Source organism: Barbus barbus, assembly GCF_936440315.1.
Source record: "Barbus barbus genome assembly, chromosome: 47".
NCBI classification, from domain to species: Eukaryota; Metazoa; Chordata; class Actinopteri; order Cypriniformes; family Cyprinidae; genus Barbus; species Barbus barbus.
Genome location: NC_136725.1, coordinates 6,954,055 through 6,980,532, shown reverse-complemented (window position 1 = coordinate 6,980,532; position 26,478 = coordinate 6,954,055). Strand labels below are relative to the sequence as shown.

General features: G+C 36.5%; 2 protein-coding genes across 3 annotated transcripts; both read right to left on the bottom strand.

Moving 5' to 3' along the window:
- Positions 1 to 1,226: 1,226 nt before the first annotated feature.
- Positions 1,227 to 14,807, bottom strand: LOC306865831 (inositol polyphosphate 5-phosphatase K-like; the record flags this gene model as incomplete). Its single annotated transcript, XM_079410659.1, has 12 exons — positions 1,227 to 1,688; positions 4,062 to 4,166; positions 4,430 to 4,495; positions 5,781 to 5,918; positions 6,134 to 6,344; positions 6,417 to 6,526; positions 7,710 to 7,821; positions 8,080 to 8,255; positions 10,196 to 10,312; positions 12,151 to 12,259; positions 12,466 to 12,573; positions 14,167 to 14,807. The coding sequence occupies 12 exons, from the start codon at positions 14,805 to 14,807 to the stop codon at positions 1,227 to 1,229; spliced, it is 2,355 nt and encodes a 784-aa protein (XP_079266785.1).
- Positions 14,808 to 18,983: 4,176 nt separating this feature from the next.
- smtna (smoothelin a) lies at positions 18,984 to 25,759 on the bottom strand. 2 transcript variants are annotated; one of them, XM_079411137.1, is made up of 8 exons: positions 25,649 to 25,759; positions 23,609 to 23,737; positions 23,436 to 23,511; positions 21,642 to 21,776; positions 21,474 to 21,537; positions 21,271 to 21,394; positions 20,658 to 20,809; positions 18,984 to 20,098 (listed from the first exon to the last, which is right to left on the bottom strand). In XM_079411137.1, the coding sequence occupies exons 2-8, from the start codon at positions 23,723 to 23,725 to the stop codon at positions 19,948 to 19,950; spliced, it is 819 nt and encodes a 272-aa protein (XP_079267263.1). In that variant the 5' UTR covers positions 23,726 to 23,737; positions 25,649 to 25,759; the 3' UTR covers positions 18,984 to 19,947. The 2 variants fall into 2 exon arrangements, with proteins under 2 accessions (XP_079267263.1, XP_079267264.1); XM_079411138.1 differs by lacking the exon at positions 25,649 to 25,759 and having other exon boundaries at positions 23,436 to 23,507; positions 23,609 to 23,708.
- Between the last annotated feature and the right edge of the window lie 719 nt (positions 25,760 to 26,478).

Genomic DNA, 26,478 nt, shown 5'->3' with positions numbered 1-26,478 from the left:
CTAGACCCATTTATGATGACATCAGTTGTTAACAGCGGTGATAGACCGACGTATCAACAATTAATAGGATGCCATTTGACCTTCTTGAATGATCTGTGCCTAATTACCTGCGCTGAATGAATTCTCAATTTGTTTTGAATTTTGAATAATTTTCCTATAAAATCATGTACATCTTACTTTCATTTGCTGTCAGAAAACAGGCTATGGTTTGACTATATTTATTCAACAATGGTGTCTTTTGTCTCATACACTGACCATTCCAAGGTTAGTGGTCGTTTTTCAGTGTCACATGATCCTTCAGAAATCAAGCTTCTCAAGAAACATTTCTGATTATTAACAGTGTTAAAGATGTGGAAACGGTGGTACATATTCTCAGGATTCTTTGATGAATAGTTCAAAAGAGCAACATTTTTTAAACAGTCTTTAGTATCGCTTTCATTAATTTTATGCATCCTTGCTAAATAAAAGTATTAATTTCTTTCGAAAACAACACCAACAAATCTTACTAACCCCAAATGTTCTGAATGGTAGTGTAGCCTATATCTACAGACATACAAATACAGAGTCCACCAGTAAAAGTGCTTCTATTTTCTTATATATATATATATATATATACACTTCAAGTTTTAAGACAGATTTTGAATCTGATTTTGATTTTTGACCCCACTGTATATTTACAGTCTATCAACAGCAGTTCTCAACTGGAGGTTTTCTAAATTTAAATAATTAAATACACCATAGTTAAATCAATAAATAGGATTATCAACTTTAAAAAGTTAAGGAGAAAACTTCCTATAATTTTCTTTTAGATAAAGTACAGTACTTTATGTATAATGTTGTTTAATTTTCCACAATAAACCTCTTGACATCGGCCATTAAAGCCCGGTCGACAACTAGTTAAGAGTAAAGGCTGAGATGAATGCTGACATCACTGTTTGCTTTGATTCTACGGTAAAAGGACAGTTTTACCTTGGGTCAGGTTGTCCTGCACTATAAGGCTGATGTGCACTGTTGGTGCACTGTTGTACTGTCACCATTTACAATCTATCACTGAGAACTGAGAATAAGTTTGTGAAGCGATTAAGCACAACGAGGCATGAGAGCACAAACAGCTGTAGGTCTGATAGGCGCCAGAGGACGACCTGAAACTGGCCGTTTCTCTCAAGTAGTTGCATTACGATATCTGCTAAAGTCTAGTAATGAAGCGACAGGGAAGGGGGGATTGGTCAGAGAATCACATCGCCTGCTTTTCCTATCTGAGGAGGCCTGGGCTCTCCTAAAATGGCTGCTATCAGAGCCTCCGGAGCACTGATGGGGGACACTGGGCTCCGTGGACTGAGAGGACTGAGGGAGGGCGAGGTTAATGTGTCTGGAGAAACCAGACGCTCTTTCTTGGCGTTGGCTGAAGGGCGCGGGGAGGAGCTCCGTGCTGGGCCATCACGGGGACGTGGGCACAGGCTGAGAGACTGCAGGGAGGGAAGAGGCGTCCCGGAGAGCGCCGGTACGGCGGGGCTGCGGCTGCGCTGCCGCTTCTGGTGATGCCGTTTGCTACTGTGGTTTCCAGGGCTGGGGCTACGAGAGCTGGGGGCCAACAGCACCAGCGTACTGTCATCTTCAGAGCTGACGTCAGAACTGTCAGAGCGCGAATGACACGCTGGTGCAGGCGGCGTGGACATGGGCAGTTGCACCTGTGAGGAAAAACAAAGAGGATGAAATGAAAAAGAATATATATACACAAGTCATATACTGAAGATTTCAGTGTTATGTAGAAGTAATTTGAATGAAATCTAAAGTGTAAGTGATTAATTAGGTAATCATGTAAATGAACAGATAGCAAAAAATCTGAATTCACTAAAAATGGGTCCTAGTCCATAAGTACCCAAGTCCATGACAAGACCATAACCATATGTGACCCTGGAGCACAAAACCAGTCTTAAGTCGCTGGGGTATATTTGTAGCAATAGCCAAAAATACATTGCATGGGTCAAAATTATTGATTTTTCTTTTATAAGTAAAGATCACATTCCATGAAGATATTTTGTAAATTTCCTACCGTAAATATCAAAACTTATTTTTTGAATAATAGTAATATGCATTGCTAAGAACTTCATTTGGACAACTTTAAAGGCGATTTTCTCAATATTTTGATTTTTTTTGCACCCCCAGATTCCAGATCTTCAAATAGTTGTATCTCGGCCAAATATTGTCCTAACAAACCATACATCAATGGAAAGCTTATTTATTCAGCTTTCAGATGATGTATAAATCTTCATGTTCATGTTGGCCCTGTCATGGACTCGTAACCATGTGGATTCTGTCTTGATTTTAAGTCAACCTTCTTTTGGTCTAAGTCTTGACTCCGACTCATTTCTCTTCTTGTCTCTGTCTGAACTTAAACTCAACACTCTTCTGGTCTCAGTCTTGAGATCAAACTCAACCCTCTTCTGTTCTCAGTATTGACTCAAACTTGACCCTCTTCTGGTCTCAGTCTAGACTCAGACTCATCTCTCTTCTGGTCTCAGTCTTGATTCAGACTCAACCCTTTTCTGGTCTCTGTCTTGAGACCAAACTGAATCTTCTGTTCTCAGTATTGACTCAAACCTGACCCTCTTCTGGTCTCAGTCTAGACTCAGATATATCTCTCTTCTGTTCTCAGTATTGACTCAAACCTGACCCTCTTCTGGTCTCAGTCTAGACTCAGATATATCTCTCTTCTGGTCTTGGTCTTGACTCAAATTCAACCTTCTTCTGGTCTCAGTCTTGATTCAGACTCAACCCTTTTCTGGTCTCTGTCTTGAGACCAAACTGAATCTTCTGTTCTCAGTATTGACTCAAACCTGACTCTCTTCTGGTCTCGGCCTTGACACAAATTAAATCTTCTTCTGGTCTTGGTCTTGAGACTGAACTCAGCCCTCTTCTGGTCTCAGTCTTGACTCAGACCAATCTCTCTTCTGGTCTCTATCTTCCCTCTGACACAGATGAGCTGGTGTCAACTACAACACTTGTTCGTATTACGTCAGAAGACTTAAGAAAAAAATAGTCTATGAAATTTAGTGTTTTTTTTCTCCTTGAAAGCTTCAGTCAAATGAATGATGAAATAAAGACCAGCACTGTCTTCAAAACATCTCTTCTGGAGTTGGAAATTCATGTGATTATGTAATAAAATCTTATATATAAAATATAGAATATATATATATATATATATATATATATATATATATATATATATATATATATATATATATATATATATATATATATATATATATATATATATATATATATATATACACATATATACATACAGTGTATATCCTATATATATATATATATATATATATATATATATATATATATATATATATAAGTAAACTCTTCTTTTAATTTTTTTTCTCTGAGAAATAATGAGCGTTTAGTACTTTTGAAAAGTCTACACACATTTTCATTTAATTTCTGAGTTTTCTGTACAACTATTAATGTACCACTGCAGTATTATCTGAACAAGGTTTTTGTGTCAGTTGAGGTTTTTGAGTCTATAATTGTGGTCTAATTTATTTCTGATTGAACATAATCAGCATGTAAAACAAAAACTTTTGTCAGTTCCATGTCAGTCAGTCTCTTTCTGTCTAAATGGGCATTTTTCTGACCAGAAGAAGCTCTGTCAGACTTATCTTATGGTATGCAGGTATGGAATGTTGAATGTGAATACTTTCACCACAGTGGTTTTGGTTTCATTCTAATACCAGCTCTACTGCTAAAACTTCTTTGAAACGGCGGAATATTGTGTTTCAAACTGCAGTACTTGGTGTCTTATTTCCATTGTGTGGCATCGAACATCTAGTTTGTTATTCAAACGACAAAACTGATCTTTATGTTAGTAATTTGAGAATGTCCAGCGTCAAATACAAATCAGACTCCAATGAATACTTCAAATGTTGACAATGGCAATGCCAGAGCACAATGACCTAGTCATCATGCCCTACAACACGCTCAGAGCTACTGAGCTGCGCGTGCAAACAAAGCTAATATTAGCATTTGAGCTGTGTGAGAGCAGAGTGAACCTGAAATGGTTCTGTCACTCCTACGATGCTGTTGGTGTTGTTACTGTAATATCCCAGAATATATTCTCCCGGGTCTCTTGGCAGATCTTCCTCAGAAAACATCACCTGAAGGTCATGAATAAAACAACAAATTAAGGATAATCATAGTCAGCACTGGCTACTCAATAAATCTTCTTTGTTAGTATTAATACTGTTTGGTCATTCCCTAATCTTAAAGCTTTCAATCCAAGGTTATCCAGGAATGATTTGATTTTAGGATTAAAGCATTGTCCAGTGCACACAGAGAGACGTAAAGTTCAGGGTCAGGCTGCTAGTATCTTTCATCTCATCACAGCTTACGCAAACGACTAACAAATGCCACGTCCTACCTGTGTCGAATGCTCAGATTTGGCCCATACATATGCAGCGTAATCCTTGTGGTGCTTAAATCCCACCTAAAACAAAGTAAAATGAGTATTTAAATAATTTAATTATTTAAGGTGCAGATTTGGTTGGTGGCTGGAGGTGTTTTTAATTAACATTTAAATGAATTTAATCAGAGACTGAAAATTGTTCATTAAATCACAAACAGCAGTGTTTTCAAATATTTTGAAATAAAGATGAAAAATAATATAAAAGAAACCAAAAGAGCCAAATATCTGCAGTGTATCATAGGATGTGAACATACATCATACGAACATTTCTGTAAAGATAACAAACAGGTACATCCTGCTCACGTTGCAAGCTAAACAATAGTGTTTTTTGTATTCATACAATCTATCAACAGTTCTCTTCAATGTAAATGAAAGAGAAAGCAAGCATAATGCAACTGATCAGTTCACATAGTTAAATGTCAGATAAACATAACTCATGTAATAGTTTTCAATCAATACATAAGTCTCTTTCTGGTACAAAGGTTTTTCTGTTTATTGTTTGATATTGTTGCTTTAAGCATTGACTAAAACCACCTGAGATTATATCTGAAAATTAGGCTACAAAACAGTATAATTTATGGTAACCTGTTCCCACCATGGGACAAAAAAATTCTAACACATCAGACAATTCCAACTATAAACTAACTAAAGTAAGATGTAAACTGAATTCTGAGAAAAAAAAGTCTCAATTATGAGATACCCTGCAAAAAGCAAAATGATTTAAGATATTAAAGGGATAGTTAAACCAAAAATCATTTACTCACCCTCAAATAGTTCCAAACCTGTAGGAATGTCTTTGTTCTGTGGAACACAAAGGAAGATATTCTGAAGAATGTGGGAAAAAGAGCAGTTCTGGGGCACCATTGACTTCCATAGCATTTATTTTTTCCTACTACGGAAGTCAATGGTGCCCCAAAACAGCCTGCTTACAAACTTTCTTAAGAATATCTTCCTTTGTGTGGAACTATTTGAGGGTGAGTAAATGATTTTTGGGTGAACTATCCCTTTAAGTCTTAAACAGTTCGGGACTATCTAGTCATTGACCAATAGTAGGTAGGGAGAATGTCTGGGAAAAATGTCTTAAAAATTATTGTAGAGAAAGTGGAGCACACAAATGCACACTTTACCTTTAATAAGACTGACAGAGTTAATTACACCTATTATAATGCCATTGTGATTGTGTAATTATTATAATAATATAATATGTGTAATTTGTGAAAAAAAAAAAGTCAGTTGTGGACAGACTGAGCTTTAATGAAACTAATGTTAAAAGTAGTTTTATGTGAAAATGGCTTTTATTTATTACCTTGTACAGTCCCACCCAGTCCCATGAACTCCTCTGAAAGCCATGGGCCATTGAGAGTTTAACTGTAGCATCAGAGAACTTGGTCCATTCCTTCTCCACTTCCAGTGTCACTAATGGTAAGTTCACCTTAAAGGGAAACTGAGCAGGACAGAGGAAGATGGGACAGAATCTTAGAATCAACTGTAGGCATTATGAATCATTTAGACATAATAACATTTACTGCCTTATAGAGATCTTTTTTAACTCGTAAATGTTGAAGTGTCACTATAACAGATACCTCACATGGCAGGCCTGAAATACATACAGCGCTGCTCACAGACTATCCAGTGTCTTGCTGCCATTTTTAGACTCACATGCAAAGAGAAGAGGGCGGACACCGGCTTGTGATCACTAATGGTGAAGCCCATATGACTGCGGTAGAAGTGCTGGGAAACTCTGGTGGCGCCGCCCAGCCAAGAGGTCAAACCCCGCTGTAGTGCAGAATTATGGGACGGTACGGGGGAGCCCGTCCTGCGCAGACGCCACAAGATGCGATCCGTCCACGCAGGCTTTCTCTTTTTTGCACTAGGAAAGGAAGCCAGGTTTAAACAAGAGTCCAGAGAAACAGAAAGGCTCATGTAAAAAAGCATAACAGACCTTGTGTCATAAGTATGTGTTCCCACATCAAACTTGTAAGTTGGTGGGAAATTGAGGGGTCCTTCTATAAACCCCTCCAGAACGGATTCACTTTTTTTCGCTATGTTGAGCTGCGACAAAGACAAAACGACAAAATGCTCTTTCAAGTTATCTTTCTAACAACAACCCTATCTAGCAGACATCACAACATATAGTGTGCAGATGCACTGAAGAGCTGAATCCAGCTGCCTGCTTTGTTTATACATGTAGTACACTGACCTCTAGTGGTAACAGAATGAAAAAAACAGTATTGCCAAGATCTGTACAGAGACATCTGGTGTTATGTGATTGAGACAAGGACAATTATCTGAGCTTATCTGATATGTTCAACATTGCTTCAGCTGTTTATACCATTGAAATCACATGCACCTGTGCAATCAGTTTCCTTCATGGCCCTGTTCCAAATGGCACACCTCGTTCTATGTTCATTTTATGATTCAAAAGGGTGTTCTGTATAACCGCATCCATGAAAATTTCAGCATTTGGGACAGGGCCTCCCTTGTGTAAAATTAGTTCTTCAGCATACTTTTAAGAAGAACACTTATTATGGAACTAATGTACTTTTTAAAAGAATATAGTTAAGTGGGACCTGAATGTAATGTTTTTAGACATTTTTTGCATGTTAATTAAATGAAAATGTATTATAGTTTAAATATATATTAAAAGCAATTAGCTGAACTTTTTTTTTTTCTCCACTTAGTAGGTCTTCAGTGCATCTTTATATTTAACTTTTATTGTCATCAAAAAAAGTAAAAATGTACTATTTTATTATGTTCTAATACATAATAAAAATAAATTTAATTTCTATTAAACTTGCATGTCATGTATTTACATTTATTTGTAATTACTCATTTGTAATGATGCGGCAGTTTATTACATTTAAAATATATTAATTTACCAATTTAATTAAATATCAAATAACACACTACAGTTAAAAATGTTATCATGTACCATGTGCTTTAGTATGCTCGTCAGTACAGCAAAATAAGTGCTGACAAAAGACTTAAAATAATGAATTCAACTTAAAATTGTACTTCAAGGTAAAACTTTTAATTTGACATGATTACAAAGTGCCTTTTAAAATGTGTACTTTTCCTCTTAATATATTATCTGCAAATACAGTTTATTTAAAAAAAATATACTTAAAAGATTTGAAGTAAACTGCAAGTGCACATTTAATTCAATTAAGTGCACTTCTTTTTCACTAGGGCTATGATGGTCTCCAAGCAACCTGTGACATTATAGCTCTTTTACCTGATCTTTTTCCCACAGCAGAGGCAGTTTGTCATTCTCAATTGCACTTTTCACCACGTGAATGTCATAACCTTCGATTCGGAAGTTCAGATCACCGAACCAGAACACCACACTGTGGAGAATGCCATAATTTCCAGTGAAATCAACAGGTCAAAGTACATCTGTATAAAGCTACTCAGATTAATGCTCAAATACACATTAAAAGACTGTTTTAAAAGAACATTACAGTTTAAATGCCTCAACCAAAACAATGTTGTTCTGCAACACACTTTTAGTTTTGTTTAAAAAAATGCCATATCTTACATAGTGTAGCTTTATTAGTACATAAGTAAGCCTAGGCATCAAAGATATATTTTTTCCAGGTACCCACTCGTGATCCAGCACACCCACAGCCGTGCCGCCCTCGAACTGCTGCTGCTGCAGGATGCTTTCAAAGTCCTCCATCCGCTGCTCCAGATTACGCATGTGAGCCGGCAGGTGGCAGTTGAGGAACCACACAGGGTGCCCGAAAACCATCATGCGTGCACTTACTCCCCCTTTATTCCCCTGAGACAAACATATAGAGCCAGAGGATAATGGGAAGACATTAATAATACAGCAGCTCTGGACTCCATAGTAAGGTGTTTTTTTTAAGCGCCTACCCTAACGGTGAAAGAAAAAAACAATGTTATTATAGAGATTATTTACCCTTATGGCTGTTGTTTTTTGTTTTTTTCATGGAATCAAACAAAGTTTTAAATTTTTAATCTTCATGCAGCTCTTTTCCAATCGATAACAGTTTATAGCGACCACAGCTGTCAAACTCTAATAAAGAAAAAACATACAGTTGATTGGAAAGGTTGGAATTGGTTGAATGAATACACAGTTTTCACAGAATGACTCAGTTATTTGAGTGTGAACCAGACATCTTGTTCAAAAAATGAAGAGAATAAACTGGAATAAAGCTTGTTTGTGAACAAGAATCAACACTTGACTGACTGTCAAGCGTTATTAACTAAAACTATTAATAATCTATTAAAACAATTAATAAAGTAATACAAATAAACTGAAATAAAGCTGAAAATTGAAAAAAAAAAAAATTAAATAAATAAAATAAATATTAGATGAAACGCTTCAAAAATTTAAATGTTGCCTTGGCCGCTAACTGAAATAAATTAAATCCTACAATTACTAAAATCGAATTAAATAAAATTAAATTAAAGCTATAAAAAATAAAAATGACAAAAACAAACAAAATTACTAAGAATTAATCTAAAATGAAAACTGAAAAAAGTATTAAATATTAAAATTATTAGCTATTACACTGCTGACTGAGTGAGGGGGACATGTTCGTTCAATTTTGCATGTAATTCAATCTTACATTTAAAATGATGTAAAAACATTTTTTTTAACACCTAATACTTCATATTTATATCAAGCTATTATTGTCTTTTTTCTATAGCATCTTGATAAAAGTTATGCCACACAGTTTAAAAAGGGAGTAACATTTGTAGATATGCTTCGTTGTAACTTAAAAAATACAGAAAAAAATCTAAACTAAATAATACTGATGATGCTCAAACATTTTCTGGAGCCTTTTAGACATGTACATTTTAATAAAGGATAATTAAACTAATTTCACTCAAGAAAGATTCTGTGTTACTTGTTCAATAAACAATTCAATGACTAACTCATAACACCTGCTTGTCGCTTCCTCCTGGGTAACAATTGCAAAAAGAGTTACCGAATGAATTACTAAACAAATCTTTTCTGTAAACATATTCAAGTCACCGGAATGAATCTGCCTGCATGTCCTTTTTGGAGCTTGACAGACATTGCCACTCTAAACTATTGTTCAAACAACATGAGCAAAGGACCGAATGATGATAAAATTTTCATTTGTGAGCGAACTATCCCTTGAAACACTGTGCTGAGAAGGACAGGTGTGCTGTGCAGTCAAGGGTGAAATGGGTTGTGCAGAGACTTGCGGTTTATTAGCAGCGCTGGTGCTGCAGTTCCCACGGGTTGTGCTCTGTCTTTCTGGGTAACGCACTAGGGAGAACTGAGAGCTGCTGTGTGTGTGTGTTCAGTCTGCATTAGATCAAACAGAGATGAACCTGATGCGTGTGTGTGTTTGTACACTAGAAGACAGATCAGAAACAGAGCTGCTGCGTGTCCTACTGTGCCCTACTCAAAGGAGACTGCAGAATGAGCCTGGAGCCATGCTGACAACTACACACAGGGTCTCTCACACACACACACACACACACACACACACACGCTCACTGTCACATACACAAAAACATGCTCGCAGTCTCATTTCCACGCTCTCCCTTTGACTCCGCTTTTCCTGTAATCATCAAAGTGATCACACGGCGAGAGTCATGACATTATGCAGATATTTGATGTTCGACATTAAAGTACTAATACAGCACAACAATCACTGATCACATAAGCGTTTAGAAATTAGACTCTCTTTCCCAGAGGTCTTTCCTTGTTTGACTCACCCAGTAGCCTCCCAAACCAGTGCGAGTGCTTTGGGTTTGTACTCCTCTGAGGAAGGGAAGGTGGCAGAATTTGGAAAACACCAGTAAGAAAACCCCCTGCATCCTCTGAGATGCCACCTAGACAGAAATGCACACATTTCAAGTTGAACTCCTCATTAGTGTGGTTTAGTAAAGCATACATCATTATTAAGATTTAAGATTTTGTTTCTTCATCTGAACAGATTTGAAAAGATTTAGCATTACATCATTTGCTCACCATCGGATCCTCTGCAGCGAATGGGTGCCGTCAGAATGAGAGTCCAAACAGCTGATAAAACATCACAATAATCCACAAGTGATCCACACCACTCCATTCGATAAGTGAAAAGCTGTGTGCTTATAAGAAATAAATCCATCCTTAAGGCGTTTGAACTTTAAACTGTCACTTCTGGCCAAAATACTAGTTCATAATCCATAATAAATGAAAAAGTTTGTCCCCTGTTGTCCTCTTTTTTTGCTTATAAATATTGCTTGATCTGCGCATATTTCTCTGCTGATTCAGATGAGATGACTTTTTCACTGGAGAAAGCAATAATATGGATCAAGGAATCTTATTTTGGCCGAACACAATGGTTTGAAGTTAAAAACATCTTAATACTGGATTTGTAGTTTGTCACTTTACAAGATGCTAATTGACAATGTTGTAGATTACTGTGATGTTTTTATCAGCTGTTTGGACTCTCATCCTGACGGCACCCATTCACTGCAGAGGATCCATTGGTGAGCAAGTGATGTAATGCTACATTTCTCCATATCTTAGATGGCCTGAGGTGTGAGTACATTTTCATTTTTGGGTGAATATAATTTTGAGATACACACAACTCCAGTTTAAACAAGTACAAAGACATTTTTTTTTAAATCAAAACTGAGGTATACATTGTCTTAACCCTCTTACCCAAAGTATATTTCAGTTTTGATGCAATCACTTAGTATGTACATACAGCCAAACAAATAACCTTTAATAGTACACTTTGTTTGATGGCATGCACAAAAACAGCAGCTGGACACATGTGCCCTAGGGATGGTAAGATTCCCAATTTCGCATCGGTGCATCGGCATAAAAGTTAACGATGCAATGCACTGATTTATAAACGTGTGCATGGGATACGTCGATGCATCACTTCTAACATATTTGCATTGATAAACGATTTATTTTATATATAATTATTAGTAGATGCGCTATACTTTTATTATTTAGAAAGGGACCAATAATTTGTGACCAATATTTTATATGTAGATTGAAATATCCTCTTTAAACTGATTCTCAAGTGAAGCACTGCATCGTAAAAGGGGTGAATCGTATCGCATCGGTAACTGCTTCATATGTATCGTGTCATTGGCTATATGCATCGAGATGTGTATTGTATCGGCCTCAGTTATGGAGATGCAAACCCCTAACGTGTACTAGAAAGTTTCATCCAGTGTCTGCGCTATTTCTCTCCAGAAGTTATAAACAATTTCTTTTAATTAGAGTTGCATGTATCTCTTAACTGCTTCACACAAGGGCTTGTCAGCAGGGGTATTTATTTTTGTTGCATCTCCAATAGCTTGTCATGGTTCAGTCTCATCTGTTTCTTTGCTGGTCAGTGGATAAACCTTGTGGATAAACCCAAGAAACCTCCTAGCAACACCCTCACAATCATAAAAAACACACCAGCAACTGCACAGCAGCAAGGTAAGAACCAATCAGAACATTTTAATGAGCACATAGGAACATGATTTATTTCTTCTGTGGAACACAGATTTTTATTTTTTTATTTTTAAGAATTCTGGTAACCAAACAGTTTTGGTGACCATTTATTTCTTCTTGTGTGTTTAGAATATCAGGAGGGGGTGTAAATGATGAGAGCATTTCCTTTATTGTTCTTTGGTGAACTGTTCTTTTAAGCCTGATATGCATTTGATTTCATACTGACCAACACGTATCCAAAACGACTGAGTGTGTCCATGCAGAGTTCACTCCACTGGTCTATGAAGAGAGCATCTTTGAGCCGTTTGTTTATCATAGAGTTTACTTCCTGCAGTCTAAAAAGATAAAGGACAGAAGCAGGAAAAAAAAGAAAAACAGAGGAGACAAAGAATACCATTAAAACAAGGACAAACAGAAGATGGCAAAAAGGATATGGAAATAAGAAAACGCAAACAGAGCACACAGAGAATGCAGTGGAAGGTTAATTAATTCAGCAACAATAATGGAAGGTATAAAACTGAACAGTGTAACACATTCTTACCCGACGACCACCATGTCAGTGCTCCCATTTTCAACGCCAGGTCCAAACAAGGAAGTGATGTCATCAGGTGGTATACCAGAGCCTACATTCCATGTGACAATATGCACTCTAAAAGGAATAAAGCATACTGTGCACTTAATGTAAATTTTAAAATACATTTAAGTTATATATTCCCTACATACCCTATTATATAATTAATGATTGGCATTTCTCTCACAGTTACTCTTATTTATGGTGGATATGGTGCTACACTAGGTTTTGGATCAGTAGTTTTAAATCCATGGTCATATTCTCCTTTGCATTACGTCATGGTAATATGAGTCATCAAAACTGCTCAAATCAAAAACCTGGTATAAATGTCACCTGCTGTATTTAATAGCTTCCAAAACATGCTGAACGCTTTTAACTAATTAGAGCACATGCACGATGAGTAAACAGCATTACACATTATAAGGGTTCTGTCTATGTTGTCAAAGATGACAGGCTAAAGGATCCAGGAGCACATTCGTGTCTAGGAATGCTGCCAGCTCAACGCTCTCGTGTCCATTCTGTCACCAGGCTCTGAGAGAGATAATATGCTGATTTAAGGAATGAGAAAATCTCAGCTCTGCAGGTATGCGTTCTTTAGGTTTATTATGCTGGCATACCACTAGCTGATTCCTCAGCATGTGCTACCTCAACTCCATGACGAGTTAAGGACCCCAGCAACCCTCGGACCACATCTTGCAAGTTTGAAATCTGAGGTTGTCACTAGGGTGGACTTTCATGGCAATGGCAGTGACCAATAAGCTTCTCCAAGTGCTGAAGACCTGATTTTCCTGTTTCGATTCAGAGTTTTTCATCAGCAAATGCAAAATCACATAAGATTTGAGATGTTGAGTCAGCTAATGGGATGCTGCCTTAAACCGACAGATTCTCTCCTCTCAGGGCAGTGGTTATAAGTGAACCCAGCAGAAACCTAGACTGCAGTCAAATCATATATCATTGGGACTGAGAAAAAAAAAGGAATAATTTTTTATAAATTAGTTGAATGAATAATTGAATGACTCACTCATTTTGTTGGTGAATGATCAGTGTTTTAGAGCGATTTGGTTGTGTGAATAATTCAGTCATTTGCTCATAAAGGCAGCCACTTCTTTTGTTCATGAATGAGTTAGTATTTTAGCAGACTTGTGGACTTACATTGGCCATGGCATACACTTGTCCATTGAGTTCAGAAGATCCCATATGTCATTTAAAGTTTCAAACGGGTGTTCACAAGGGCCCCTTTGAGGCCACTATGATGCACTGAGACAAGTTTTGCAGCAGACCTCTACCTGACTGTCAAAGCAACATCATGCCACTAAATTGTGGGCTTAGAGGAAGACCAAAAGAACCTAGGTTTCCATCTGGGACAGGACTAAAGACAGTTACTTGTTTTGTTCTTGAATGAAAATTAGCTTTTTTGCATGAATCAATGGAATGAATGACTCCATGACTCAGTCATGAAGACAGTCATTGTCGCCACCTACTGGCATAACAATGCAACCTACAGAAAGATCAACTAAAAGCATTCTCACCAGTGCACAAACAAACAGTGAAAAGTCTCAGTGCTGTCGCACTTTTACATTGGCAATTTGGCATTTTTGGATAGCTGCTCAACCAGATTCAAGGTACCAAACCTAACTGTTGTACAATTATTGACAAGGTAATAAGTCTCACCTGAAATCCCCCTCTTCGGTGATGGTCTTGTTCAACAACTTCTCAGTAGTGTCTCCTGTGTTTGGTACATGTGCTTCGGGACTTTGAATCGGTTGAGGAATGGGGTTAGACGGGGGGCTGGGGATTGGTCTGGCGATTAGGTTATTGTGTGTGTTAGCACGGACGGGCTGTGATGGAGGGCTTGGAAGTGTCGGGGGACCGGTTGGGGAGTTGAAACCAAGTTGAGAAGTGGGGCTCAGTGGGTTTTGGGGGCTGCAATAAGGCAATGGTGATTCGGTTGGGGAGTGCGACAGGAAGTTGGGCGTTCCCGCAGCTTTAACCTGCAATGGAGGTTCAGTGGGTCTGGAGACTTTGATTGACGTCTTGGTGCCCAGTGCCGTAGGCCTGGGTCGACTGATGCATTTTGTGGATTGTGCGGTGGAGTCTGGTCTGGTTCTCTGCTGAACGGATGGGATTGTCTGCAGTGCCGGGGTCTGTCCCAAGGCTGGTGGGTTTCCAGTCATGACCGTCTCGCAGTGTGAGGATGCAGCCATTTTGCAAGGATTTCCAAGCAGGGCTAAAACTGGTGGTTTGTGGAGTCCTAGAACTCCAGTATGTTCTTGGGGCATTGGGCAGCTCTGAATGGGCTGCATTGGATTCATTTACCTGCAAAGACAATACAGACAGCCATGGAGGTGTTCAAGAAATGTTCCAGGTTCAATGCAAGTTTTTTGCTGGTAGCCAACATTAAATTGGTCAAAGAAAAATAGTGTCCACAATAAAGAAAAAAAAATAAAAATTAAATTCAGTTTAAAAAAACCTGCCAAGTTTTGAAGTTTTTAATGACTGCAAAATAAAATGTGGTATAACCATGAAATAAAAAGGTTTCTTTCCACCCCGAATAAATGTAATTAAGTATTATAAAAAAATGAATATGTCACAGTAAAAGTTAAGTTAAAAGTAAAATTTAAATATATCACAGTAAAAGTTTTCTTTCACAAATATCATGATTTACCAATTTATAAATATTCTTATGTTTTTGAGGAGTCGCTCAACATGACATTTTAAATGCTGAACTAACTTTCATTTGTAAAAATTAAAAAGATCTGATATTTTATAAGACTTATTGACCTTCACACAGTCATGAGGGTCTGCAGGGGTCCACTCTATGATATAATTTCCTGTTTAATGTGGGTACTTTGGTTTTGCTTTTTCAAATATCAGTACATAGTGAAGCTTTATCTTTTCCCCTTAAGAAATAATAATAAACATTCATTTAACAAATGTTATTCTTTTAAAGAGACTTCTTAAAAATCATTATCAGGAGTAGTATCATCTTAATTTTTGATTTATGCATTTTTAACATATTGTTGATTAAATTAGTACATAAAGAGCATCATGTCACTGACCTAAACCACAAATACTGTTCATTGACCTAAAATTATATTGAACCCAGAACATTCCTTTGATAAATGGAGGAAAAAGCATGAAGGACAAAATGGAAAGGGTGACTAAACCAGAAAATAGATGCTGTGAATGCAGAGTAAGATGAAAGACCTGGGTTTGTGTGTCCTTCACACTCCTCTGCCTTCTCCCACGGTCAAAGATAGAGACTGTTGCTGTCTGCAGTGGACGGCTGAGTGTGTGAAGAGCTTTGGACAGTAGCCAGGGCTGAACGTCCCCACTATACCTGTCCCCTCTTGCTCTCTTCCTTTCCTGAGACGTCACTGCTGACATCAGTGAACTACAATCAGCTAAGATCAATCCTTTTCTTCAAATGACAACTATATACCCTCCCCTCTGTCCTGATCTACTTTCCTGTTGCTTGGCAACAACTTTCAGCCCCCCCCCCCCCCCTCCCTCCCTCCCCTCCAAACATTTCCATTCATTCCTTTTTAGCATTCCAGAATATTTCCTTTAAGCAGGACACTGATCGATAGGGCAATCAAAGAAAGTGCTAGGGATAATGGCAATCACATAGCATTAACAATGATGCCTCTTTCTCCATCTGTTGCAGAATAATAGCTAAAAGCTTTTACACATTGGTGTCTTGGGATATATCTTTGGTGAGAAGACAGAATGCTTTCTCAAGTAGTCATATCTTAGAAAATGCTATAAACATTCCTAACTGAGTTTAGCAAACATGGCCAATCTAAACATGCAGATACACATGCTACACAGAAGATGCAACAATTCATATCAAAATCACAAATTGACTGATATATGGTTAATGGCTGATATATATTTTATGAAAATCATAATTCTCATGTTTGCAACACAATGATGTGCAACACAGATGTCACAATATATATGAAAATATGGTAATCAATGTTTGATATATATGAAAATATAGTAATCAATATTTCTTATTTGAATGTACATTACAGTAATTAAGTGTTATATATAAAAATAATGTTTAGTAAAGTTAATCAATGAAAAGATGAATGGAAGATATTAGTTTTTCATGCAGTTCAATGCAGTGAGGTAATATAAGACAATGGCTAAACGGAGCCAAGTAAAAAAACATATTCACAAGATAAAACAATATTTTTTTGATGATGGTATTTATGTTACCTTTTACACTTCTGCTGTTTGATGAATTATTTTGGGCTTCACTCTTGTTTGTCATGTTGCCACAAAAGGTCATTAAAAAGACTAATGCCTACAAAAAAATGACACCTGGCATTTTTCATCTGATACGAGTTAAACAAGGTCACAGGCCTAAATCTTTTTTTAATCTTTTCATTTTACATTATTGACACACTATTTTCCTTTTTTGATATTGTGCATTTGCTTTGACACAATTTACATTGTTAAAAGCGCTATATAAATAAAGGTGACTTGACAGGCTCTGGAGCGGTTTATCTAACACGCAACTAATTGTGCTTATATTTTCTTGCTCACAATCATTATATTTAATTTTTTCCTCAATTTACATCCTAAAATATTTCTGCAGTATATGCAAAGTTTGTCAAGACATGTGTGTCTAATGGTAGAGACAATTTAGTTTGAAACCATCCTGTAGGCCTATTTCCCATGCATTCATTTCAGTGAATGCTGGATTTGTCATTATTATTAATAATAAATATTAGACATTATTTTTGTATCTGATTTTGACTGATAGCCTACTGAGTGATTGCACACATATTGTGAGAAAATTTAAAAAGCAGGAGATTTCATCCAAAGACGTCAATGATTCTGAACATTAAATACATTAATACAAAATATTATTATAGCCTATATACCTACTAATAAATTATAAACTTTTCAATTCATTTGGTTTTGTCTCAAAATAATATTTAAATATCTCACAGAGCCCGTATATAATCGTCACGCGCCAGATGCACTGTTATCATGAACAAGGTCATCTGTCCTCGCTGGTCAATTAAGAGTCAGCAGATAATTCACCGTTTCACAAGCTGATGGGATGGACATCTACGTTATGGCAATGGCGAGAAATGAACGCGAAGCTAGGTCTTTTTTTTAAGTTGTTTGTCCGACACTTGTTTATAAGCTGCAGGTGAAGGATGTCACGCGCATCAAACAGATGAGCGTCACGGTAAGACACTATCTCCAATTATACTCGACTGCCTCGTCGACCCATGTTTCGTTTTAAAAGCACAATTAAGTTGATATCGAAAGAATTCTTACCTGTCCTGTGTCTCTGCACCGGCGCAAGTGTGTGTGTGTGTGTGTGTGAGTGAGCGTCTCTACAGGACACACACACTGGTGTGATAATGAATGATGGAGAGCGGATTCGTCAGTCCCAAGAGGACACGAGGAAAGGTAGAGAAAACTGTGAGTGAAACTACATCTTCAACAGACACACACTTGACTCTGTTTGACTAAAAATGACGCAAGGCGCCGGAAGATCCGCAGCATCAGCGCGAGCGGAACGGAAATGTCCATTAACACGTGGAGAGGACAGCATACACTCACGAGAACTGTCTAGTTATCTGTACTATCATCATCTACACGTATATAGGATAAACCTATTAAAAATGGAAATCATATTAGGCTAGTTTATTTTAACAACACTATTATTTGAGCATAGAAGTAATTTCATGATTTTATTGCTATTATAGTGAGTATTGACATTTTTGTCAAGCGACTGGGTCATTTCTTCAAACTGAAAATGTATTAGGATTTTTTTTACATGTTCCGAACAGAGCATTATCCTGGAAATACTGTATTAATTGGCAGTCAGTTTATAGTTTTATTTGACTGTGTCCTCAATATCATTTATACACCATGGGAATTATATTAGGCTATAGTTTGTTCATTTTTAACCACATCAATAATTAAACATAGAAATGGATTTATTAAGAAATATTGCAGGTAATTTTTTTTTTTTTTTAGCATTTATTAAATCATAATATCACAACAGTACTATTATTTGAACTTAGAAATGGATTTAAAGTCAGTTTCATGACTTTTCTTTGAATGGATATTTCCATTTATGTCATGTTGTCAGTTTCTACACTTATTTCTAACTTGAAAAACGGACAGTTTATTAAGAAATATTGCAGGTATTTTTTCGAACAGAAAATATTTTTGTGAGAATATTGTTTTAATTGGTAATCAGTTAATATTTTTATGTTACTGTGTTCTCAATATCACTTTTCATCCAGTTATTTTTTGTAATATTCTTTTAACAAAATCTAATTACATAATCCTTCAGGAAGTGACATCATTTTAGAGGGGAAAATAACAGCACCACCATCAGTGAAGTATTAGCAGTTGATTTGATGAATTTTGTGATATTATTTGGTTTATCACTAAAATCCAGTAATAAATTGTGTGCGTGTGTGTTTCAGTAAATAGAAAAAATGCACAGAGAAGATTATCACATTTAATAATACTTGGCAAACACTTGGTGAGGCATTGTGGGTGGAAAATAACACCCATAATTTAATCAAACCACATACAGATTTACAGAAATTGTACTTTATATGACTTAAATCACTAGATAATAATACTTACATAATTTGTATTATATCATATTTTATTAGCTACAATAGAAGTGTCAATATCTGTGTTCAAAATACACATCTAAAGTGCACTTAAGTTATTAGCCATGCAGCAAATAATGTGTCGAGAACATTTTAAAAGCACTACTATTGGCCTTCTCAAACAAGACTTACAGGCGTCTTACAGGCCTCAAGGGCCCGTCTATCCCTGAGTGAGAGGTTTTATTGGACCTAATCTCTCTTAGTGCTGTTCTAGGGTCATTTTTGTAGTACCAAGCAAACGCTTAGTATGATGGATTTCTGATCCGAACAAACTGAGAGAAACTGAAAACTATTCAAGTTGTCATTCACGCTGTACAAGCAAAAGCAGGGAGATATTTTAAAGGTTTTGTTTTTCTTTCTGAACTCTTATATAATAGTAAAAGTGCCCTCGTCTATATTTTTAAACAAATGATAAATTTCCGCATTAGATCTCATGCCCTTATAAGCCTGATGTCTCAGTGCTGGAGCGCATTCAAAACAGGGAGTAGCAGTACCATAAAAAGCCATCTGCATGTACGCACACACACTTTCACACAATCTCTAAGCATAGACTGAGATTAATGCATGTGTAATCTCACAGGAATGCACCGTTTCAGAGCCCCAGCTGTACCCGAGCACAAAACACACAGGATATAATCCTCATCCGCTGCATGCGTGTATGAAACAGAGAAGAGTATAAGTACATAATAGACTGATCTTTGGTAGAAGCTTCAGGTCACGTGCGCTATGTTGTGTGCCTTTTGTAGTTCCTTGGTCATTTACAGTGAAAACGTTCAAAATGTGAAAGTTTCTATGGCATCTTCTTTTTAGTCTTGACGAGGCCTTTCTCTACTAGGCAGCGGTAAAACTCCTGGATATACGTGTACACACACTTCCAGTCGGGCTCTCGCATCCGCATCAAGTCATCAACGTCCAGCAGGCGAGGACAGTCAGCTAGTGTCCTACACGTATAAAAAAAATTAAGCCTATTTTTAGGACTGTTATGTTTTTTTTTTTTGCATTGTGACATTATTTTCATGACTCAAGCACATTTTTGTAGCAAAATACCTTAAGCATACATGCTTCCCAAACATTTATGATTACAATAGTGTTAGGAAATAGTGATGTCTTCATTAAATTATTTATGTGGATTTAATTATAAAATGTGCCTGGATAAAAAAAAAGATTAATAATTTAAATTAAGTTCATTTTAAAAATTAATAAAACGATTAGAAAAGATTATTTAAATACATTAAAAATTAATTATAAATGAAAATCAATTATAAATAAAATTAATATATTGAACAATGCAATATATGGCAATTATTACTATTATAATATGAAATTATAATAAATTATATAATTACAGCAATATTTCTTTTGTATTATTATATTATTTTATATGATAATTTTATATATTTTTTACTATTTCTTTCTTTTTGGTGGGGGGGGGGGGGGGGTGTCCCAAACATTTCTTTATGAGACAGAAAGGTGGATGCAGTAAATAGTGTCAAGTCTTACTCTGCAGTCTTGAATGCTTTCTCAAAGTTGGCCCTGCGATCATAGGGGTCAAGAGTGCAATATTCAAAGCCCTCTGGGAAGAACCTGTGCACCAGCGCACAGAACGCCAGACCGTCTGCCCAGCTAGAGGAGAAATTTTGGATGTTCACACCCTAAACATAGAAACAAGTATAAGAGGGAAAATCACAACAAAGCTGTGAAGAAAAAACAACAACTAATAAATAAATAAATAAATAGCAAAGCCCATTTTTAGGACCATTAGGTTTTTTGCATTGTTTAAATGATAAAAGACACCCACCACCACACAACTAATTTACATTATTATAATGCAAATAAAAAATAAAGTATTTATACATAAAGTATTTGATAAATTAATGCTGATTTACATAAATTAAGATTAAAAAACTATACATTTTTTGGTTGTAATAAAGGGAATCAAAATTAAATGTTAAAAAATCAGGAAATGTGCTTATTTGTCATCATTTTTGGATTTTGTTGTGAAATTTGACCTGGGCATTTCCATTAGATTCACACAGGGAGGTTAGCAGAGCCCGAGACATGTAGCAAAACAGAAACTGTTTGATTTGATCTTATTTTGTCTCTTCAGGCCCACCTCATATGGTTCAGTCTTGACCCGGCACCAGTCCAGCAGCATCTGTTTGACATCTTTGGTATTTGGGCCCCCGACTGCCGAGCTGCCCGGCACTTTAACCCTGGCCACATAGGACTGAGCCGGGCTTTAGGAGGAAAACAGCACAATCAGTCAACGGGATATATCCCATGCTGTCATCCTGTAGGACTCTAGGAATGACTCACCTGCCCACGGTTTTTGGAGAGGAAGTAGAGGTTGGTGGAGAAAATGATTTTGCCTGAGCCATCCCTGTACCGAAGTGAAGTAAAAAGAGAAAGGTTATCAAAGCCTCTCAGATAGAAGTGCAGTACAGGTACATGGTGTTCAGAGCCTCATGAGTGATGGTCACTCACTGTGTGCGTTGTACTGAGCGCCACTCGGGCCATTAGCGGGTTTCTGGTCCTTATTCAGTCCAGCAGCTGTCTTTCCTCCGCCCCCCTGCTGACGCAGGTTCTCCATTCGAGCCGCTCGCTCTCTATCACGCCGCTCTGACAGAAACATAGGAGTTTCACTCAGAAAACAGAAACAAATGAAATAATTGTTTTCTGAATAGGTACAGCAGAAGTTTATTTTGCTAAGTTTACTTCCTTTGGTTGTTTGTGAAATAGTAAGGACTCTTAAGGCCAATTCACACCGCACAGACAAACGCCAACAAACAAGTTGGCTCAAGTTGGCTGTTGGATTTAGGATCTTATGAAAAATAACTGTCATGTTCACTCTGCACCAACAGACACCGACCAACTCTATATCTATAAGCATGTTCAGTCGGGTGAAAACAAACTCCAACCAACGCCAACCAGACTAGTTTGTTGGCGTTTGTCTGTGCGGTGTGAATTGGCCTTTAAAGGCGGAATCTCATGAAACCTGTCAAGAACATGTCTAGCTTATTTTCACACACTACTGTTCAAATGTTAGGGGTCAGTATTTTTTTTAAACAAAATGAATACTTATATTCAGCAAGGACTTGTTAAATTGATCAAAAGTGAAAATGCCTTGTTTCTACAAAAATATGAAACAGCTCAACTGTTTTCAACATTGAAAATAATAAGAAATGTTTCTTGAGCAGTAACTCAGCATATTAATGATTTCTGAAGGATCATGTGACACTAAAGACAGGAGTAATGATACTGAAAATTTGGCTTTGATCACAGGAATAAATTACTTTTTAATATATATATTTAAATAGAAAACTGTTTTTTTCCACAATATTACTAGTTTTTACTGTATTTTCATCACACAAATGCAGCCTTGGTGAGCATAAAAAAATCAAATCTTACTGACCTCAAATTTTTGTAATATTATTTCACATAAAATTGTAAATTATATTTATTATTATAGAAATAAAAAGACAATGATAACCTTTTTAATTGCATTATTTTATTACTTTGATCGTTTGCTTTGTTGCATTATTTTTGTGCCAATTAAAGACACTACCTGTTCATTTAAATGATACAAAAACTCTCATTCTTATTGCTGTAATGCAAAAATTGCCTTAATTTATTTTCTATAAAATTATATATTATTGAAATTGTAAAGTATTTTTACATGATGTTAGTATTTGTTGTACTGTCTTTAACTTAATTTCTAATTCATTGTATTAATGTTTTAAGAGTATATGATAATACTAATCTAATACTAATGGTAATGAGATAATGAAATAATAATGAAACTTGAATGAGAATTAACACTGAGAATAGTGAGAATTACAAATAAACTCAAAAATTAAATGTCCAGATTTATTATGGGAAGGAGAATTTATGAGCTTTATGACATTATTTTCATGCCAATTTATAAAATTTCCACCCAAAAGTGGTATTAATTTAATACAAAAAATCTCATTGACATTGTTGAGCATTGCCCTGTCCAGAAGCTTTTCCCCCAATTAATAAAATGAGCATAAATACTAAAGACAGCAAAGCATGAATTATGCTTACAATGTCACAATAAAATGTCATATTTGTAAAAATATTCTTCAATATCTTTTTGCTAAATATATTCATTTCTTTTGACTTAAATGTAATCCAGATTCCTGACAAGTTTTGTGAGATTCACCAAAAATAATGTCAGGAAGCACATTAGACTCAGCAGAGCATGTCTGAGCCATACATACTGAATATGTGACATTAGGGACATGACCTGGTCCTTACCCCTCTTTCTCTTCAGCAGTTCTCTCATGGCGGCTCGGATCATTTTCCTCTCCTCGAAATCCACAGCCTTATCTAGCTAGTACATGCAATAAACAGAAGGGAAACACTTTCCTAAATACGAAAACCATGAAAACAAACCCACTGCGCCTTTAGCGCTATTAGTTGCCTCTTACCATATTATTGAGGATCTCTTCATCCTCTATAGCTGCCAGCTGTTCGGCTGTCAGGGGACCCGTCATATCAGGTTGCTCTTTGGTACCTGCCTCTAATGTTCCCTTCTCACCCTCCATCTTTAGTGACAGCTGGGACAGAAGGAGGAACAGGAGGTGTTGATGGAACCAGGTTACGAGATGTGTGTATCTCCATGTGTGCGTGGGAATGAGGGAGTACGTTTACGGAAAATCGATGTAAAGAGATTCTAGCTGAACGCTTTGTGCGAGAGCTACTAGTAGAGATATTTTGAGAAACTCCAAGATGCTTATTTGTAGCTATTGCTAGTGTAATTAATCGCAGCCAAATTATTACATATTAAATGTCAAGCTGTTTCAGGCCACACATAATGATGACTGTTTGCATCCGTTTAAGGACATCAGGATGGCAATGTCCAAATATTCATCTTAATATAAACCGAAACCATGCTGGTTGGCATTGACGTAAGCCAGTGCTTTAGGATGTGTCTTGCACCTTCTGCCCATAGTCCTTTAAGAAACTCAAAGGCGAAGATATTGGTGGAATAACATGCTTCATGAGTGGAGAATATTTGTGAGTACAGTGGCCCCCAAAAATATTTAGATACTTAAAGGGATAAAAATTCTATCATCATTCTCATGTCGTTCCAAACATGTATGACTTTCTTTTCTCTTTCAAAAGAAGATCCCAAACAACATTGGACCCCTTTTGATTTCCATTGAATGGGGGAAAAACATTGCTAATTTTTAAAGTTTGGAATGACATGAGGATGAGTAAATTGTAAATGAAGACATCATTTTTATTTTTGTGTGAACCATCCCTTTAATAATTAAAAAATGCATTAATACCACTGCATTAGACAGAAAATATATATTTGTTTTAATAAAAAAAGTGTTTCGTATGTTTTAAATGATAAAGCTATATATATATATATATATATATATATATATATATATATATATATATATATATATATATATATATATATATATATATATATATATATATATATATATGGTGATGGAAAAAATATTAGATGGGAGGAAAGCTTTGATTTCAATGCTTCTGTGTTCATTTACGAAACTGCAAAAGGTCCCTTGTGTTCCCTAAGAGACTCTGTTTGCTTATTTTTCCTACTTTCCACTTGATTTCCTCCCACTCCTATTTTATTCATTAGTTTTGTTCTCTTACAAAAGTTTTGTATTTGTTCATGAAATTGTTTGTTCGTAAAACTACAGAGCCCTATACATGATGTGAAAATAAATAAATAAATTGTGGCCACAACTTAATTTATTCCCACAATTTATTAATTAGTTCCCTTGTTGTAGGGAAATAATGGCCACGTTGTACTAATTTGTTCCCATGATTTTTTAATCTGTTCTCATTTTAGTTCAGTTGTGGTGACAGCATAACTTGATTAAAATGAGGGAACAACTTAGTACAGTTTGGCCACTAAATGAGGGAATTGATGAATAATTTTGGGAATGAAGTTCCCTTAAGAAACTTTGCGTTCACTCACAAAAGCATTGGAAAATACGTTTCTCTTATTTAACTTTCCCCATCACCATATCCCTTTGTGGGCTCCATAGTTATCAAACGTTAGTGGGTCATATTCATAGATAATGCCTTAAACTACTCTGGTATCTTTGTACACCAAAAGTCAATGCAAAAGTGGCTCAGAAAATTGAATCAAGTCCTGAGAAATGCTCTGTCAGCATTTGAGTGCAGATGCCTCAAGCATCCACATACACTTGCTGTATGTTAGTATGTGTTGGGTTTAATGTGTGGGCTGAAGCTAGCAGAATAGATAATGTTGTTTCTGAATGCCATAATACAGTTTTACCCTAATAACACACAACAATGTCGGCAGAATTTATATAACCACTCAAAAACAATTTGCTCTTACACTGGTCTAATAGCTGTTATGTAATCACACAATCACTACACTGAAAGATGGATGGAAATTCATTAGAAAAACAACAAAAAAGTTCTTGTAAAATAAGAAACAGAGAGATGAAGCTCACCGATCTCACTGCAGCTGTCCGAGAGGAAAGGTCTTGCGGTCTGATGTAGAAAGGTGAACTGTGGGATCACATACACTCAACTCTACTTAACTCAGATGCTGGAGTGCAGGAGTTTTTCAGAGTCACCGTTAGAGCCCTCCCACCCCGACCCTCATCACCCTCTTCTGAAGGGACCAGGGAAAAAAAGTGGAAAGAGCAGAGCGGGACATTTAGTATTAGTAACATATTTGGCACTGCTTGTCCTGATCTTTCCCTACTGTCAGTTTTTACTCACAAGATAACACTGCGTCATTATTTTATCTAAACACTGTCACTTTCAAAAGTGGTATCGGAGTATTTATATGTTTGAAAACCAACAGAGGAACGAAAACGTTGAGATAAACTGTGCTCCTCCAGCATGCTGTGTGTTGACAGTGATTGCATAAGCAGGTGGCCTGGCTCTATGCTGAACTAAACAGTGAATGAGTGGACAGACGGAGAACACTGCCTTATTAAGGCATAAGAATGATGTTGCCTAGCTGCACCTCCATGTTTACACAGATCAGACACATCCTTTTCTCCTATGCAGACATAAACACACTCGCACCAGCATTTATCTGCAAAAGCAGGGGCCAGAAATGTCATGTACATTTACATTTTCACGTCCACGCCAGTAGAGTATGATGGAGGCGTTGTAATGAAACAGGAGTGTTTGGCTCCACCTGGTGGTGGCTGCTTGTGGTCATTCTCTGGCAGAGACGAGCAAGCATGACACATGGAAACAGTGAGGATGAAGGAAACCTTGACTTAGACTGGATGTTCAGTGAGTCATTGTGACTAATGTGGCATAT